We start from the raw sequence: 19,455 nt of genomic DNA, 5'->3' as shown, positions 1-19,455 counted from the left end.
TTTTCCTAAAGCCCGTGCGCTTTGTGCCGAATCCTCACTTGAGGAGGAGAGTGGGTGTTAGGGAAAGGCAGGGTGGACAGACTCGATGATCCCTCATTCGCCGCCATTACCCCCACACTGGGCCCCTGCACTGACTCTCACCACCTATAAAGTGCCGCTCTCATCACCGGATCGTGGCGATGGGAGAAACGGGGAGATTCCAAACTCTAGTGGAACCAACATTCGGGAGGGAGACGGGCAACAAAGAAGTGCGCATATAACAAGAGGCCTGCCTGAGACACTGAGGGATTTGTGTGTGTGTGTGTGTGTGTGTGTGTGTGTGTGTGTGTATGCAGCAGGGCGAGGGACCACGTGTGAGCTGAGCCAGGAGGACAGTAAAGGAGGGACCCGCCTGTGGACACCAGAGGAAAGAGCAGCACAAAGGCTCTGAGAAGGAAAGCAGCAGGGGCGGGGATGGGGGATGGAGGGACATGTGTCTGAGGACCTCAAGGTCAGGATGAGATGGAAGGACAGCGGTGGGGGGCAACTGGGAGCCTGTAGCCTAGGTCCCTCTGGTGGCCGGGCAGGGCACCAAGGGCGGGAAGGGAGGGTGGGGACAGAAGGGCCTCAGAGGCAGGCACAGCCCTCCAGGCACAAAGGTGGGTGCTGAGTCCCTGGGAGCTGCCCTACAGAGCGAGTGCCCGTCTGCAGTTCATGCCACCGGAAGCAGCAGCACCCCTGTGCAGGCGGCCCCGGCACGGTGTCACCTGCCACCGAGCTGGGGGTGAGCACTAGGCATGGAGCCTCAGCCGTGAGAGGGCCTGGCAGCCGCCAGCAGCAGCACAGGGGGCCTTGTGCTAAGCATCCCCTTCCCTTCCCTTCAAACGACCGCCTCCCTGTCCGTGCCTCCCAAGCAAAGAGGTCATGAAACCAGAGACACCATGCGAGTATCCACAACGCTGATACTGGGGAAACTGGGTTTAAACCGAGATGGAGAGAGAGATTCCTTCTTGGGGATGTATGAGGACGAAGGCTGAAGCCAGCGGGTGGCCTGCGAGCCCAGATTGCAGCTGGCGGGTAGGGGACCTTCCTCGCCCACCATCCATCCGCCCTCTGCTCAGAAGGCCCACGGCATCCTGAAGGCGGCCAGTGCGTGGCTCAGGGTCCGAGCTCAGACAGTTAGAGGCGTGGGCTGCGGGGGAGGCAGGAACAGGCCACAGGACCTGTTGCATTGGGGGCCGTGGCCGTGGGGGGCCTGCGCCGGCCCCACAGCACGAAAGGGCTGCCAGCCTCCGAGTAATGAGCGGAGCCGAGACTTCTGGGAGCCGGGGAGCAACACATCATTTATCTTCCTTTCCCCCCCCCCATTACACTGCGAGGGGAGGAGGGGGAGAAGATAATGGAGGGAAACAATCAGCATTTTTTAAAGTAATTGGGTCTGATTGGTCTTTTCATTTGTCTGGGAAGATCTGTCTGCCGGGAGGAACAGGAGACAAAGGATCCGGAGGTCTCGCTATCCAGCCCCATCCCATAATCCGTCAACTGGGCCGCTCTCTCCCCCTACAACCACCGCCCTGCCTCCTCTCCGCTCCTGCCAGCGGCACTGGGAGCCCTGAGCTCCGGGCAGGGACGCTGCCGGCCGCACATCCTGCCACTGTGACTACGGGGATGGGTGCCGGCAGGCCCTGTGCTGGGCACAGCTCAGGCCGCACTGGGGAGAGGCGGTCACACACCAGTCGTCACCAACAGCAGTTCTGGCGGGAGGGGAAGAGGACAAGGAAGAGCGGAGGCTGGGAAGGCTCCATCGAGAGAAGCAACTCCTGCGAAGGGCTTTTCCAGGAATGAGTGTGCTACAGAACGGAAGCTCATGTCCCCAGGAAGTTCACCCGCTGAAACCTGACGGCACCGGGAAGGCGGTGAGGCCCCATCCTCGGGAACGGAAGCCGTGTCCCCGTGAGGGACCCCAGGGGGCACTCTGGCCGCTTCCACCCTGCGAGGACCCTGCCAGTAGGCGCTGCCTGTGAGGGCGGAAGCAGGCTCTCCCCGGACGCCGCGTGCGCCAGCACTTTGATCTTGGCCTTCCAGCCTCCAGAGCCGTGAGAAATGAGTGAACGCGCTGAGACTGAGGGCACGTCAGGCAGGAAAACCCGGACCTTCTGTGTCCGCTGGACTTTCCCAGCCAGTGCCCAGGCCGGGGAAAAGTCAGCCGAAGTGACCTCCGTTAGCTGGAGGTCAGTGGGGGGAGGAGCTTGGTCAGACAGCAGGAGAAGGGGGAGTCTTGCTGAACTGGCTCAAGGGGATTCTTGCCAAGGGCAGGCCGAGGTGACGAGATAACCAGGGTGAGTGGGTTCTCCAGGAAGCAAAGCAGCGGAGCCTTTGCTGTACTGGGGCCCAGCAGGCCAAGGTCAAGGTCAAGGGCGGTCAATTACAACTGACTACCTTGGGGTCCGGGAGGGAGTCTCTGCTGCTGGTCTTTAGGCCTTCAGCGGTCGCCAACCGGTGGTCCACAGACCGCTGGTGGTCCATGAGGTCCCAAAAGTTGGGGACCGCTGCTCTGGAAGACTTAGACTGAAACCTGGGGAGAAGGAACACTCGCTGCAGAGAGCAGGCTGCGGGAGCAGAGGCCGGAGGCAGGCATCTGCCAACGGAATGTCAGCCGCCTGTTGTGCGGCAAGAACGCCCCGAACCCTCCTGCTCCGGCTGAGCACAGAAGGCGACGCATCTGAAACAGACCTTGCCTGCGGACACGTGGCTACAGCAGACGCTCAGACGAATGCCCTGGCCCAGCTCCCTTACAGAAATCTCATTAAAGGCCAAGAACCAAAATCCAGTTCCGACTCAGATAATCCCTGGCCTCGGAGGCAAACTCTCCGGATCATTACAGCATTTCTTCTCTGCCACCTGGTTGGCTGTCTGATTGGCAACGGACCGTGTAATCATGAGAGTAAACCCAGACCGTCCCCCTCAGGCTGTGGTCGGCACTCACTCGTCAACAGAGCCAAATACCAACGGTTCAACGATCGAAATTCCTTCTGAGGGCCACAGTTTTTAAACTTAAACTTCTTCTAATGCCACTTCTTCAAAACAGACTCGCCCAGGCCAGTATTTTGTGAAAGAGCCACACTCCAGGGGCCAAAGAGCCGCAGTCTGCCGACCATGGCCCTAAGGGACCAACCCCGCCCACACCTAGAGCCCATGCCCAAAGGCCTGCTCCCACCTGCCCAGCTCCCACGGCCAAGGCCACAGTGCGTAAGAGAAAATGAGAAAACGAGGAAACGAGACGGCTGGCTGCACGGCCCACGCTGGCAGCAGGAGAGCCGTGGGCAGGATGAGCAGGCGGGCACCGGGAAGCGGCGACAGTTCCCCCGTTTCCATCCGGGCGGCGCCTCCTGCTCACAGGGCCCTGGGAGGGTGTGAAGGAAACACCTTCAGGAGAGAATGAGTCAGGAAGATGGCGTTCGATCTGCTCCCACACGGAGCCGGCAGAGCCCCCGAGGAGATGGCACCGGTGCTCCTGCCTGACAAACGTTCTGAAGTAGCGGTTCTCTCCCCCCTCATCCCCTAAAATGGAGACAGGTCCTCCCGCCCCCACCCGCCGCTCCAGCTCCGGCCCTCTGCATGGGCACGTCCTCCACCACGGGTAACACCACAGATAAGGACGGCAGCCCAAGCACTCTCCCCCCGGAAGTGCACCCACAGGACCGGGTCCCAGCATGGGTGGTCACGGAAGAACGGGGTGGGGGTGGGGGGCTGCACTACACGCAGGTCCTACGCTGCTGCCCCTACTGGGGATGGAGCCCATAACTTGGCCATGGGCCCTGGCTGGGAATAGAACCGTGACTCGCTGGTTCACAGGTTGGTGCTCAACCACTGAGCCACACCGGCTGTTTTCTACATCTTTTGATGTTGTACATTTCGGGGGCCTTATAGGTTGGGAGAGGCTGTCCCTCCCAGGACTAGCTAATTCCTAAACGGAGTCAACACTTGTGAGCCAACCGTGGCCTTATCAAACCCTCACACCAGGCCGGGCCTTCCCCCGCTGTCATCCGGGGCCGGGCACTGGACAACTGAGGACAGTGACTCTCCCTGAAGCCAGAGGTTTCCCATGGAAAGGCTCTGGCCTGGGGGCCCCTCACTCCGGTCCTCAGCTCCTGATCACCCCGATGTTTCCCTGTGTCCTGTGCGGCCTAGCCCGCCCCCTCCTCATGAGAAATGTAAGTGATAAACTCTTCTTTCAATGGCGCTGGCCTCTCCGAGACATCACTCAGCCACCTCTATCAGTTAAAAGCTCATGGGTACGCTCCCCTGCCCGCCCTGAACCAGCCTTTTTCCAGCCACCGCCCTGTTCCAGGTCCCCGCACACTCAACTCACACGCTGGCATCTGAGGATGCTGGTGGCGGGCGGAGCTGAGTCAGTGCGACAAGAAGCCACGCACCAGGCCCAGATGGTCCCTGGTCACCAGCCTGGAGCCGCTTACACCACGGGGGCTCCTTACGCCTCGGGGACATTTAACTGAAATGTCCCTGAATTCAGTGTTGTTATTAAGTTTGCTAAGGAGACATTTTTAACAAACCTCCACTTTGTTTGTGCAAACACAAACCAGCCCCCTACACCCTTTTAGCCTAATGACCAAGTCCAGTGCGGCCGCCTGAGCCCGCGTCTGCACATCTAGGCGTACCCTGGATTTCTCTCGCGCACGCAGCCGGACTGGCCTGTTTTTCAAAAGGGGAACGGCATGCTGTGAGCTGCACTCACAGTGGTGAAATGCACACACATGCATGTACGTGCACACAAAACATACATACACAAAACTTGTGTAACACAAACATGCACATGCATAAACATGTAGACGCAGAAACATGTGCACACGCAAATATATATACACACAAACATGTGCACACACACAAACTTGAAACCTTGTAACAGGAGGAGTAAAAACAAGAAGACACCACAGGATCGCCCTAAACAAATATAACCTTATGTCACTAACTCCTGTCACACGGGCTACAGCGGGCCTCCAGGCTCCTGGAGGTTCTTCCGGAAGTGCCCAGCCCATTTCTCAGGACTCCGCCGATGCCCCAGGCTCTGCAGACAGCACGTGCTGCGCCTCCCCTTTCCGTCTCGTCCTCCCCTCGGGCCTCCTACCCGGGGTGCAGGCCCGGCTGTGTCCGCCCCAGCAGCTTCGCTGGGCCCGGCCACCGCGGACAGGTCCTTTGAGCTGGGTCTCCAGCCATCGCACCTGGCTGGTGTGGGCAGCGATGCTTCCGCCCCGCTTCCCGATGCCCAGCGCCCAGAGTCACGTTTATTATTCTCAGCAGCCTCTGCTCTTCATCAACGTCACAGCCCCTCTCACTTCAATAAACATCGGCTGAAGTGGAAGTTAACGATCCGGAACAGGCAGGGCTCTGGGGTGAGGGGCGGGTTTAGAAACAAAAGGCACATGCTTCCCCTTAGTCAGTCTCAAAACACACCTCCCGGCATCGGAGAACCACCCTCGGAAGGTCTCAGAAGGTGACATGTGTCACCTCACGGTACAGGGTGAGGGGACAGGTGCTGAGAAACAGGCCCCGTCCCATCAGGTATCCTCCCAGACAGGGCGTGCTGTCACCCCCCCTCAGGGGCTTGTAGGACTGAGTAATACCATCAGGAGGGAACCGGAAGGAAATCTCTGGAGCACACCACCCCAACACACACCCTCTCCCACGTCCTGCTTTGTTTGGTCGCTTTATCTTTTCCTCCGGGGTCGTCATTCACCTTTTCCCTATGATTCTGAGTCTAGTGCGGCTGGTAGACTGACATTTCTATTCACCATTACTCGACACTCCCCTCCACTGTGGGCGAATTATGCATCCTTGCTCGGTGTCACCTGGTGTGTGGGGCTGCACACTGTCTACACATCCCTCTCTGCCCAGTGTCATGTGAGTTGCAGGGCCAACGGAAGCGGAAGTTGTAGGAGGCATCACACACAGAGCTCTCAAAGGACTCCGCAGGTTCCTGCCGGATGGCCCGTTCCGCCCTCGGTCATGCCACAGGCTTTTCCTCACAGGGGCTGCTTCTCCATCCCGGGAGCCATGAGAAGACAAACGGAGCGAAGGCATGGCCAACCTGCAGCCTGATGCCGCTTGAAAGCAACATCCACCTGTGTGGCTGCAAGTACATGAGTTATGTGACCTGCTTGTTACACAGCAGAGCTGACTCATACAGCCTGTTGCGCACGGGTATGTGATGTCAATGTTAAAGCTCTTGGAAGCACACACTTTAATGCAAGGAATGGGCCTGGGGTCCCATGTGAGCCCTCAGGCCTGTGAATCCTCCTCTTTCTGGGAAGAACCCTTAGAGCTTCAACTCTGGGAAAATGCCAGCATCATTGTGAGTCATCTGTGGAACTTAATAAAGTAAGTGAGTGTGTGTGTGTGTGTGTGTGTGTGTGTGTGTGTGTGCATGCTTTGGACAACAAATTGTATCTAGAGGGTGTACTCGTCTCTGTTGTCACGGCACATTTTTGCTGTACCCTCTCATGGGAGCAGGCCAGCTCCAGCCACGGAGGCCAAAGAGACGTGAGAACATGTCCTGAAGGCAGCACCAGGGACCGGGTGTGCCTTGGGAAGCCCAGTCCCTCCTCCGGGGGAGCAGCAGGGCCAAATGGGTGGAGGCCCCTCTGGCTTCAGAATCACTGTTTTGGGGGAAGAAGGCTGTTCTGAGAATGTTGATGCTGTTGCTAAAATGATGCCCATCCACACACAAAACAAGACCACTTATGATTTTTAAAGGTGAGTTGTAAATCAAACCTGAAAAGCCTTCTAGGGCACTTCCAAACGTCTCCCGAATGAGGCCATCGTCCCGAGGTGGCCCCCTCCAGGGGCCCCCGACTCATGTGCCTGAATGAGGCTGAACTGGGTGTGCTCAAAGAGCACCCACTGGTCCAGACAGATTGACAGAATTCCTGCAGAGAGAGAGGACCCCGGGCCCGACAAGCCAGTCCACCAGGACGGACTGGATGGTCAGAACTCGCCTGGTGCAGGCTCTGCATTCGGAATTTCAAAGGCGCTTCCGGAGCTCCATGGCTTCCCAGCGGCAGCGGCGGGAGCCCAGAGCAGCTCATTAGTTCTGGGAGAGCTGGCTCCATGTCATCCTAGCGGTGGCCTGTCCTGGTCCCTCCCTTCATGGGAAGCAATTAATCTGCCCGCAGAGGTTTCACTCCGGAAGCCTGATCCTGAAAACTGGCAGAAAATGGAACTGCTTAATCTAGCCACTAGCAACACTGGGCTTTGAGGTCTTGGCCGGATCCTGTTAGGTGTCAACGTGGAGTCTCCCTCCCACAGCCCCTCTCCAGCGAGACCAGCAGACGGCAGCGAGGGGACGGGTGCGGTGCAATTAGACCCCTCGGGGGGAGCAGTGTTGCAACACAAGACCCTGCAAGAAAGAAAATTAATACGGCAAATCTTCTTGGCGCCCTGGCTGCGGGAGACGCGGGGAAGCAGGCGCAATCTGACAGTCCATGGCTTATAACTCTACGTGCGGCTGCATGATAGGCAGGTTGAAGGTGGATCCCTGAGACACTGAGAAGAAATACTTGAAGGAGAAGCTCAGATGGATGGCAGGGACCCGAACAACAGGCCGCATGGGTGAGTTTAATTAGCACTGCAGGTTAGCGGGGTGCCACTGTGTGAAGCCAAACCAAGCAAAGGCGGGAGCAACTTTACCCGGTTCTGTTTTCCCAGAAAGAGTGTAATCTACCCACACGAATCTCCGTGCAGAGAGGGAAGGAAGGGCTTCTGAAGAGCTAGTTCTCTAATCACTGCACCCCAGGAACGCCGCTCTGGGGCTGCAAAGGGCACCCCAGGGCCCAACAGACCCCAAGAGAATTTTCCAAGGTCTGTCCATTTGCAGGCAGATTACCTGCAAAGGCACAATATCGAGGTAGAGAGACAGATGTAAAGAGGCAAGTGAGAAAGACCAGGAGAGATGGAGAGACAGAGGAGATGAAACCAGACAAGGGAGACAGCTTGAGAACCAAGCTGACTGTGGCAAAGAAGGGGAAATGTTACCATGGTAACACCTTCCCCAAAGCACAGGCTGTGTAGCTGAGCCCAGAGGCGACACTTGCAGCCCCTGGTGTGATGGCCACCCCTGTCACTACTGCTCACCTGTGAGACTGTGTCTGCAAGCCTGTGTCCTCGCACCCACTCTCAACTCCAAGGCCTCCGATCAGAACCCACTGCTCCCGATTGTAAGTTCAATGAGCACTTCTCCCACAGGCCCATGGGAGAGGAAACACGGAGCAGAAAGAGCACCCCACATGGCACAGAAACAGACGCCCTCACCATTCCTATTCAACTTCATAGGAGAAGTCCTAGCCAGTGCAATAAGGCAAGAAAAAGAAATAAAAGGAAGAAATAAAACTGTCACTGTTCACAGACATGACACAGAAAACCCCAAAGAATCTTCCAAAAAACTCTTAGACCTAATAAATGGCTTTAGCCAGGTTGCAGGATACAAGACAAACACACAAAAATCAATTACATTTCTGTATACTAGCAATGAACAATTAGAAACTGAAATTCAAGATACAATAACATTTGGAAAATCACCCTAAAAGGAAATACTTTAGGTAAAAATTTAACCAAGTACATGTAGGATATATATATGGATATATATATGGATATATATATATATGCTGAAAACCACAAAACACTAATAAAATAAAAGAAAGATGACTTAAATAAATAGATATACCATGTTCATGAAATAGGAAACAATATTAAGATGTGAAACTTTCCCAAACTGATTTATGGATTCAATACAATTCTGACCAAAAGCCCAACAGAACTATCTGTCTATTTTAACAAGCTAACCCTAAAATTTGCATATATAAGCAGAGGAACTAGAATAACCAAAACCCTTTTTAGAAAGAATAAAGTGGGAGGACACACGATATCTGATCTCAAGACTTAAGATAAAGCTATTGTAATTCAGAGAGTGTGATACCAGCGAAAGGACAGACACTTAAACCAATGCAGCAGAACAGAGTCCAAAAAATAGACCCAAGTATGGTCCATGATTTGTTTTACAAAAGCACAAGGAGAGTGGATGGACAAAGGTCCGTCTTGCCAACTGACGGTGCTACAGTTGTACATCCATAGGAAAAAGAACTAAACCTCACACTCCACCTCTCTCCTTATCCAAAAAGAACTCAAAATAGCCCTAACTGCTTTGGCTCAGTGGAAAGAGCATTGGCCTACAGACTGAGGGGTCCCAGGTTCGATTCCGGCCAAGGGCATGTACCTTGGTTGCGGGCACATCCCCAGCAGGGGCTGTACAGGAGGCGGCTGATGGATGTTTCTCTCTCATCCATGTTTCTGACTATCCCTCTCCTTTCCTCTCTATAAAAAAAAAAAAAACCAATAAAATATATTTTAAAAAAAGAAGAATTCAAATTAGAGGGTTCTGCGTGGGAACAGCCAGGACATTCAAGACCCACTTAAGAGGCTGGCGTATGTTAACAGTGAAACGTATAAAATGGAGATGCACGGAATGGGCCATTTGTTTCCCGAGAAGATCTGAATCTCCTTGGGGAAAAGTGCCTCCCAATAGCTTTCCCCACCGGAAAGAACGCTGAGATTGACGTGCGTAAGTCTTGTGGAGGATCGGTGCTGTGAAATCCCGGGGAGCCTGCAGTGTGAGGAACGAGAGCAGAGACTTCTACCCACCCCCTCCCCGCCCCCCACATCCAAGAGCTGTGAGGACATCTTGTGCACTCTTTCCTGCCATCGACTCCGAACACCTCTGCCTCCCCTACCAGCTCATGATGAGTTTGGGGTGATCCAGGAGTCAGGAGTCCTGAGCGTTAGTTCGTGTGGGGTAACCAACTGGAAGTGGCTGACACATCCCGTTAACGTCTCCAGCTCCTGAATGCTACCACCATCAGCATCACGTCTCATTGAGGCGGCTTATTTCCTTGGAAGCTACTTGGAGCTATTTTCTTTCGTCCCCGGAGGGAAAAGGCACTGGAGACAAGAAGGCAGAACAAGGCACTAGAATGCACACAATGGGAAGAGGCCGCGGGAGGGAGAACAGCCGTGCATGCTGACAAAAACCGCCCGTGTTGAATGGAGCGTAGCCCACACTCCTTTTCTCTACGGCAGGACTGTACCAACCCCGTCCCAGGTGCTAGAGATGTTGATGCCACATCTACAGCACACAGGTTCAGACCCCAAGGCTGAACAGTCCCCCTCGGCCTGCTCCTTCTCCGAGGCTGTCTCTCTCAGGGGCATCAATGTCCCCCCTTCTTAGGCACTTTCCACATGAAGCAAAAGGAACAAAAAAGAAGTAAAGAACTGTGGTCTTGCCTGGCCAGTGTTGCTCAGGAGTTGATCAAGAACCTATGAATCAGGAAGTCACAGTTTAATTGCTGGTCAGGACACATGCCTGGGTTGCGGGCTTGATCCCCAATTGGGGACCAGCAGGAGGCAGCCAATCAATGATTCTCATCACTGATGTTTCTATCTCTCTTTCCCTTTCCCTTTCTCTCTCTCTCTCTCTCTCTGTGTGTGTGTGTGTGTGTGTGTGTGTATATATATATATATATATATATATATATATATATTTAAAAAGAATTGTGGTCTTAAATACTTGAAGCCAAAGTACCGCTTGTGTTTCTCCAGCTTAAAGAAATTCTTCAAATAATAATAATAATAATAATAATAATAACATCTGGAAAAAAAACAAAATGATCTGAGAAGAGCCCCGATGGCCCGGCTTTGGCAGCAGCCCCTACATCTCTGGGTAATATCCTACCAGGGGCTGGCACTGCCCGAGCCACTTGCCTGCTCTGATTCCCCAAAAGCACATTAAAAAACAAAACAAAACAACAACATCCACACTTCCTGGTTTAACAGACTTAGGAGCAGAAATGAATGTGTCAGAACTCTCACGGAGACGATAGAACCCGCTGGCCCAGCAAATGTTCCGTTTTGCATAAGGAGACAGGATCCCCAACTCCTCATGAGGCACGTAATGAATATTTCAGAGCCCACGGGCAGCTGCTCCAAAGGCTCCCGATGAATTAAAGTCGGTATTTTTTTCATTACTGTCGGCATTAGCCTCCTCTTGTTCCCTCCCCCTCCTTCACTTGGACATCAGAAACGAATCCCTCCAGACTAACCCAGTCACCCGGTCAGCATATTGGCTGAAAAATGTCCCCCAAAATTCATGTCCGCCCAGAACCTCGGAATGTGACCCTACTTGGAAATAGGTTCTTTGCAGAAGTCGTTAGTTAAGAAGCGCACATATTAGATAGATGGTCCTCAAACCCATGGCTGGGTCTTTATGAGAAAAAGGAGAGAGAGATCCGGACACAGACACGTGGGGAAGACACACTGGTGATCCGTGAGGTCCGAGAGGTTGGCTTAGAGCCATTGGAGAACACGTGGCCCCGGTGACACTTTCATTGGAGACTTGTGGCCTCTGGGACTGTGAGGGCCTAAGTTTCTATTGTTTCCAGCCGCCCAGTTTGTGTGCACTGTCATGGCAGCCCTAGAACATGAACACAGTCAGGAGAATGTGTCTATACACGCAGGCATGTAACAATATTAAGCTCCTCACAAGTTACCTGAGCCCATCCTCTCAGACTTCCTTTCCCGGCACTGACATCGCTCAGCTCCTGTCCCTACTGCTTCCTCTGCGCCCCCATTCTGGTATGAGATGGAGAGACAGTGAGAGAACCCCCAAAGTAGAAGGATTCAGAGAAAACCAAGTCCTCTGGCCCCCCGGCATTCCTCTGGGTTGATGGCCATCCATGGAAAGACAGCTTTCCAAAAAATGGTTTAATGCTATTATGAACTGTGTCCCCCTCCAATTCTCTGTTCAAGGCCTCATGCCCAGCACCCCAAAATGGAACCCTTTGGAGAGACAATCTTTACAGAGGTAATTAGGTTGAAATGAGGTCTCTCGGGTGGGCCCTAGTCCATTAGGACTAGCCAGAAGAGGGATGGGGACATAGGCAGGCAGAGGGAAGACCCCGTGAGAACACGGGAAGAAGGCAGCCGTCTGCGAGCCAAGGAGGGAGGCCTCAGGAGAAACCGAACCCGCCAACACCTTGATCTCGGACTTCCAGCCTTCACATCTGCTGCATACACCGCCCAGCGTGGGGGGCTTCGTTCTGGCAGCTGTCCCCAACTCACAGAGATGCCAGATGGCCTCCGGGCCTGGGCCTTGTACAAAGGCGCCCCGAAATGACTGCCTCGCCCAGACAATCAGGACTCGGAAAAAAAAAAAAAAAACCCACAAAAAACAATCCCAGTAATCAAAGGGCAAGGGAGAGGAAACCTGCTACATGCCAGCCAGGCGAAAACATAATGCTCTTCAGAAGCAAAGGAATCTGGGAAATGCACCCACCCCGGGGAGCTCCCAGGAGCGGGGACGCACCGCCAGTCGCTCAAGCCGCCCACGCCGCGCGCAGCACCCCGCTCCAGACGGGATTGCGGTACATTTAACACCCGTGATGCTAAAGAGCTCCTGGTAATTATCATTATTGAACACTCTGCTCTTCATCTTTCAGCCAAATATTTTTGTATTAAAAGGTGGCACATTTTAACAGCCTCCGTGTGCTGACAAGCTCGGCTCACTCCCCGCCTCTGAAGGCAGAAAAGCCCAGGTCATAGAGAGGAGGCGGCGGTGCCAGCACCTGCCTGTTTCCGTCCCCACACGGCTCCTCTCATTAGGCCAGGAGATTGTAGAGCTAACCAGTTGCAAGGGGGAGGGGAGGAGGAGAGAAGGGGGGAGGGGGAGAGAGGAAAGTCTAATTGCTAACCCACATGCCAAGACATTAAATCTATAAAAATAAACTGGAAAATTCATCGTTCATCTTTAGAGATCTTACCGGTAAAAAGTCAAAATGACTAACGTGTCAGAGACTTCCCTAACTGCACCATTTTGGAGGCCTGGTTATGAAGAAACACGGAGAATGTCTCCTAGGAGCTGCATTGAACTCTTGATCAAATTCAAGTTCACCAAACTGCGCTGGATATATCGGTGCCGGAAGGGGCATCTCCTTCCGGGGAGACTCGGAAAGTTAGAAAACACGGAAGAAGGAAACAGTGACGGTCTCAGGAGCCCTGGAGCCGCTGCACTGGGTCCCCTTTGGTTCCCTAAGACTGGGCTGTGCCAGGGGACTTAGTGCCAAGGCAACCCAGAGGTGGGTAGTCTTCCAGAGAGAACAGGATGTCCCTTACCCCAACCTCCAGACCCCACACATTCATCCAAATGTAAACCTCCAAAGACCAACCGGCATGAAAATCCATCTGCTGGGTCCACCAGGAGAGACTGCCACTCCTCAGAGGCAAACACAAAACTAGGCACAGAACGTGGCCAAAGGTGAGGACCCCCTAGGTCCTCAGATCATCAGATCTCTCCCCAGAGGCACCTCGGGGAGGATGGTTATTGGGGAGGACAGGGAAGCGTGATTCCAAGCACAAGATGGAAAGAGGGCAGTAAATATGATGCCTGCGGGAGAAATGAGGGTGCCTCGAGGAGGGAGAACGACATCCGAGGACACCTGGGCTTCAGGGTGGTTCTGAATGGGACAAGCCCGGCGGGTGCTGCCCTGCGGGCTGGGGCAGGTGGGAACCTGAGTGGGAAAAGGCCAGTTCTCTCCACCACAATCGGTTCATCTCCACAGGAGGATGCCACCCAGCCTATCAGCAGCATAACCCATAAGGAGCTCAAGTTTAGACTCAGATACAAACAAGGGTTGCTAATGGGCTGGAGACGGAAGTTTATCCAAAACCGTATCTGGCTAGGTCTGTACCATTTTCATTTGACCAATCATGGTTTTTCACCTGCCAGGCTGTCTAGGAAGAATGATGATTGCCAAGTGAATGCTCCGATTATAAAAGAACTAGAAGCCCAGTGCACAAAATTCATGCATGGGTAGGGTCCCTAGTGGCCGCCGCTTGCTGGCCTAGGGCCTCCCTTCGTTCCACGCTGCCCCCTGGTGGTCAGCACACGTCATAATGAGTGATTGAACTCCTAGTAGGTCAAACTCCTGAGGGGACATTTTGCATATTAGGCTTTAGTATACATAGACAGGACATTAAGGAAAGATTGGGCCCCGGCTAGGTAGCTCAGTTGGTTAGAGCATCATCTCTATACACCAAGGCTGCAGGTTCAATCCCTAGTCAGGGCACATGCAAGAATCAAGCAATGAATGCATAAGTAAGTTGAACAGCACACCTCTCTCTCTCTCTCTCTCTCTCTCTCTCTCTCTCTCTCTCTCTCTTCCTCTTTCAAATCAATAAATAAAACAAATTTAGGGGAGCATTGGATTCTAAGCACAGCTTCTTACAGCTTATGTTCTCCTGACTTCAGGGCCCATTCACCTTCCCCCCCAACAAGCTCTGGAATGACTTGAGGAAAATAAACAGCCACTTCACAACTAAATAATTGCCTAAATTAAATCCACCTCTCTCTGCTGGAAAAATAATGCTGGCTGCTGTTCTTTCCACATTTCTACAGAATTACAGACCATCCTCCATCTGCCGTGCTAATGGATCAATAAACAAAAAGCCCTCCCCCTTGAGGAGCTTTCACTGCCTCTCTCAAGACAAACACACTGAAATAGGACAGTTAATTAGAGGAAGAATGGACTGATTCACTGTTTGCTTCCCTGTAGGAGCCAAAAGAGTGCGAGTGAGAAAGAAACCGTCCAATTGGGCAGCGGAATGGGGAGGCAGGCAGAGTGCAGTTCGAGACCTAGACAAACTCGGGGGCGTGGGCCCACGTGCTGGAAGTCTGGGAACCCTGCCTTCCAAACCACATTAAAAAAACAAAAAACAAAAAGCTTTTATTGATTCCTTTTAGAGAGAGGGGAAGGGAAAGGGACAGAGAGATAGAAACACTGATGAGGGAGAAACATCATCGATCGGCTGCCCCCTGCACACCCCATACCAGGGATCGAGCTCACAACCTGGGCATGTGCTCTGGCTGGGGATCCAACAGGGGACCTCCTCGTTCACAAGTCAATGCTCAACCACTGAGCAACACCAACCAGGCCACATTGATTTGGGGGGGAGGAAGGGGGAGCATAAAATTGTCAAGAGATTCATCCTTTGGTGCCTGCTCATGGACCCCAGGTGTACAGAACCTCTGGCCTCACAGCGAGGTGCGTCTAAAATGCTCTGTGACACGTGCTCTATAATAGCCAATGATGGGAAACAACCTGAAGGGCCCTCGAGGGGGGACCCAATTAGCAAAGATCGCGGCCAGTAACAAGATCTTAATGGGATGAACCGACGAGTGTCCCAGAAAACAAAGACCGAAGCGCGCGGGTAAGGGGAAAATTTGAGGTCCAGACCGAGGGGCCGAGCAGAGCTGGGCCACATAGTATCCCTGGGAGGCTGCAGAAGAGACTGGAAGCGTGTTTGTGTCCGAGACGGGAGCCCGGACCATGAGGAACGTGAAGTCGGAAGAACTATTACTTTTTAATTTTTAATCTGGGTTATTATTTTTTAATCAAAAGAAAACTGGTTGTAGATAGATTAATAGTCGAAGGGAAAGAGATGGATGGGGGGGGGGGGGAGAAAGGAGAGAGAGAGGAGAGGAGAGACTGGTGGTTTTAGAACTTCTGGTCTAGCCAAGTCCCAGAGCGGCCCTAGCCCTGAGAACAGTGGGTAATGAGACACGCTGGGCACAGAGACATAAAGGGGCAAACATCTCGTAAACGCTGCGCCCGGCTCGGCGGCTGCCGGGCTGAGAGCAGCTGGGCCTTCTCTCGCTCGGCGTGGGGCTCTGCTGGCTTGTCCTCCCGCCGAGCCAATCCCGGGACATCATCGCGGCAACGCCAATATTATTTTTTAAAGGCTTCTGTTGTTCACTAAACACCCATTAAACCAATCTCCTCGCCCATTTACAGCAAGCTGAAGGGCAAATCCAGATGGCACACATAATGCACACTCGGGCCTGAGCTGCAGGAGGCCGGTCATCAAACAGCCATTATGCAGCTTAGAGGCCGCCAATGCCTGCCACCTGCGTGTGTCCAGGTGAGAACAGACCTTTCCAGAGCCGGCTGGGCTGGCTCTCTCTTGGCAAACCATCTTTGAGCTCTCCACCCCGCCTTCTCTCCCCACCCCCGCACCACCACCACGCCGCCCCTGCTGGGGGGGAGGAGGGGACTGAATTTGCTTTTTGTATCTAAACAGCAACAGCAGCTGAGGGTTGCCTGGTAACCTGGGAAGGCGCTTTGTCTGGGTGTCCCTGAGCAGAGGACAGACTGCCGCCCCCTCCCACACGGCTCTGGTGGCCACGCCGATCCCGCAGTCCCAGCTCCCACTGGCCTCTATGCCCGCGGCGCCCTGGAAAGGGTCCATGGGAGGGATACCCCTGTTTACCTGTTCTGATTGACAGGCATTCCCCCTCTGGCCTTCGGACAAAGAAAAACAAAAGAAACAGAACGCAATCTACTGGCTGAGTTTTCCATCCTCGAGAGGCTCGGGACCAGGGCCGGAGCCTCCCGGGGGGCACACAGGATGGCTAGCCCACCCGGTGCGGCCGCTGAGAAGGAACAGGAAGCCCTCGGTCCCCGAGTTCCCACCGCTCACCATGAAAAATGCACGCTTTCAAAACAACAATGCGGTACCATCTCACACCTGTCAGAATGGCCAACATCAACAGATCAACAAACGACAAGTGCTGGCGAGGTTGTGGAGAAAAAGGAACCCTCGTGCACTGCTGGTGGGAATGCAGACTGGTGCAGCCACTGTGGAGAACAGTGTGGAGTTTCCTCAAAAAACTGAAAATGGAACTGCCATTTGACCCAGTGATCCCACTCCTAGGAATATATCCCAAGAAACCAGAAACACCAATCAGAAAGGATATATGCACCCCTATGTTCATAGCTGCACAATCTACAATAGCTAGAATCTGGAAACTGCCTAGGTGCCCGTCAGCAGATGATTGGATCAAAAAATTATGGTACATCTATACAATGGAATACTATGCTGCCATAAAAAAGAAGGGATTCTCATCATTTGCAGCAACCTGGATGGAATTGGAGAACATCATGCTGAGTGAAATAAGCCAGTCAATGAAAGAGAAATACCACATGGCCTCACTCATTTGTGGATAATAAAGAACATTATAAACTGATGAACCAAAAGATAGATATAGAGACAGTAAAGCAACAAGCAGACTGTCAAATTACAGCGGGGAGGGGAGGGAGATTTGGGGGAGATAAGAGATCAACTGAAGGACTTGTGTACATGCATATAAGTACAACCAATGGACACAAAACTCTGGGGAGGGAGGGTATGTATGGGAGGGGGGGCAATGCTAAAATATGTACACAGATAATAATTTAATAAAATAAATAAAAAATAAAATAAAATAAATAGAGAGTTTTTCTGAAATAAAAAAAGAAAAGCGAGCGCTTTCCTGGAGCCCGCTGGCCCGTCTTAGCCACCAGCCGGTCTGGATGCTCAAGACGAGAACGGCAGACGGCACCCATGTCGTCGGAGCCTGAGCGGCATGTGTGATGGGAGGCAGGGGCAGGCTCTTCCCGCTGAGCCTCTCGTCCCTGAGCTCCCATGAGAGGACTTTTTATTTTCTGACTGTATCCTGCGTGAGAAGTGGTGGGAGGCGGCGAGGATCGGCCCACGAGGAGAACATATCCCGGTTCTCCATGAATCATTCACGCAGGACGCACACAGAACATAGATCCGTGAGGGCTGGCTGTGGCACCGCTGTGACTGTTTTGCACGCGGCCTGCCCCCTAGGTTTGGAGGTCACCGAGCCCGCACATGATGCAAACATCAAACTGCAGTGACTGCACGGAGCAGGGGAGGCCCCTGGTGTGACGGCGGTGACTGGGCACCCAGCCGCTCCTCCCTGGTCCGCTCCGGAGAAGCCCGGGCAAGGGGAGGTGCCCGCCCCCAGCACCATCTGCCCGGTGTCCAGTCCTGAGTTCACGGCCCACGGAAGAGTGGGGAGGGCGAGGGTCGCCCGGGGCTTACAGGTTAAACGTGGGACTTAAATTCAACCGAAAAGAAAGGCATCCGCCTCTCCTCACGCTAATTGGCCCTTAATCAGTCCAATGCCGAGTGAACGACGGTGCACCATGGGGGTGGGGGGGTCTCACAGGGAGCCTGGAAAGCAATGCCACCTTCCTAGTTCACCTGCAACTCCCGCTCCGTGGGCCTCGGCCAGTCTGCCGTCCCCTGACCCTCCCCCCCCCCCCCCCCCCCCCCCCCCGAGACTCGAGACTCGGGGACGGCTATGTTATTCCCCTCAAGGGAAGCACACCCTCCAGCCAGAAGGCGTGACTTTGTGGCATTTTTTTTCGGTTTTCTGGCTCCAAAACACTGAGCCCGTGAGGGAAATGGCCAGTTCCCCCGACGAATCAGAAAGAGGAAAGTCATGTATTCAGGAAGGATCATTCAGGGTCCGTCCGAGAGGGGGCGACACAGGGACAAAGGGCCTCACGCTCTGACTCAGACCAGCCCGGTCCCACCGAGGCGTCCGTGTCCGCTGTCCCGATCGGAAAGACCATCAGGAGGCGCGGTGACCTCCCATGCAGCAAGCAGGTGGTTTGGAGAGTAAGTGAGACAGGAAGGCCCTGTGCGTGGTGGGGTGAGTCCCGTGGAGGGGTGGGCCAGAGCCCCTGGAATTTCCCGCCATTCCTCCTGCCCCCAGGCCCCGGCCCGCCCTGCCCAGCTCAGCCCGGGGGCCGCAGCGGGGAGCTTGCCTGGAAGGGGCCCAGCGCCCCCGATCCGGATGGACAGTTCGCTCGCGGGGAGGAGCAGCCTGGGACTCTCGGCATCCGACTTCTTCATCCACGCGGGGTCCAAGTTCAGGGCCAGGGCCGTGTGGGGGTCTTCCGCCACGCCCTGAAACAAGAAGCAGTCGCTGTGACACCTCTCCGAGCGTCAGCCCCCACACCCTCCTGCTCAGAGCTGCCCGGCAGCTGCCAATCTCTACCGAGGGCGCAGGGCCACCGAGCCAGGCCCCGGCCAGACCCAGCTGTGGGCAGGCGGGGTCGTTAGGAGGAGGATGAGCTTTCTGGTTGTGGAACTTTTGGGGGTGACAGAAATGGGATGTGCGGGGTCCGTGCCGATCCTGGAAACGGGCAGTACACAGCCAAATCCCAGCCCGCCGGGGAGAGGGCGCCGCCGGCTCCGCCCGGGCTCCGGCCAGGAAGCCCATCCGGCAGGTTCGCTTGGATGGCGGCATGGCCACCACTTCCCAGACATTCGCCACCTTCACGGTTCTCACGAGCTCAGAAGAAAAGGCCGTCCGAGCTACACCCCTGGAAGGAGGGGGACGGAGAGCGCCACGGAGGTCCCAAAAGCAACCACGCCACCTGCTGCTTCGCCCGTCACCAATTAATTCGACCTTGTGCGTCAACCAGGCAACGTCCTCATTTCAATCCCCACATTTACTCCACAAACACTGACTGACCACCAGTTCTGTGGCTACTTTGGTGA

At 54.2% G+C, this 19,455-nt stretch overlaps 1 protein-coding gene across 1 annotated transcript in view; it reads right to left on the bottom strand.

Moving 5' to 3' along the window:
* Positions 1–19,455, bottom strand: part of SLC39A11 (solute carrier family 39 member 11) — a 143,600-nt gene that overhangs the window by 70,995 nt on the left and 53,150 nt on the right. Inside the window, exon 5 of the mRNA XM_084862166.1 lies at positions 18,717–18,858. Coding sequence (XP_084718292.1) covers positions 18,717–18,858 — 142 coding nt within the window. The remainder of the gene's footprint in view (positions 1–18,716; positions 18,859–19,455) is intronic.

Source organism: Pipistrellus hanaki (genome assembly GCF_964339955.1).
Source record: "Pipistrellus hanaki genome assembly, chromosome: 16".
Taxonomy (NCBI): domain Eukaryota; kingdom Metazoa; phylum Chordata; class Mammalia; order Chiroptera; family Vespertilionidae; genus Pipistrellus; species Pipistrellus hanaki.
The sequence above is the reverse complement of the archived record's forward strand: the minus strand, read 5'-3'. Positions and strand labels throughout refer to the sequence as shown.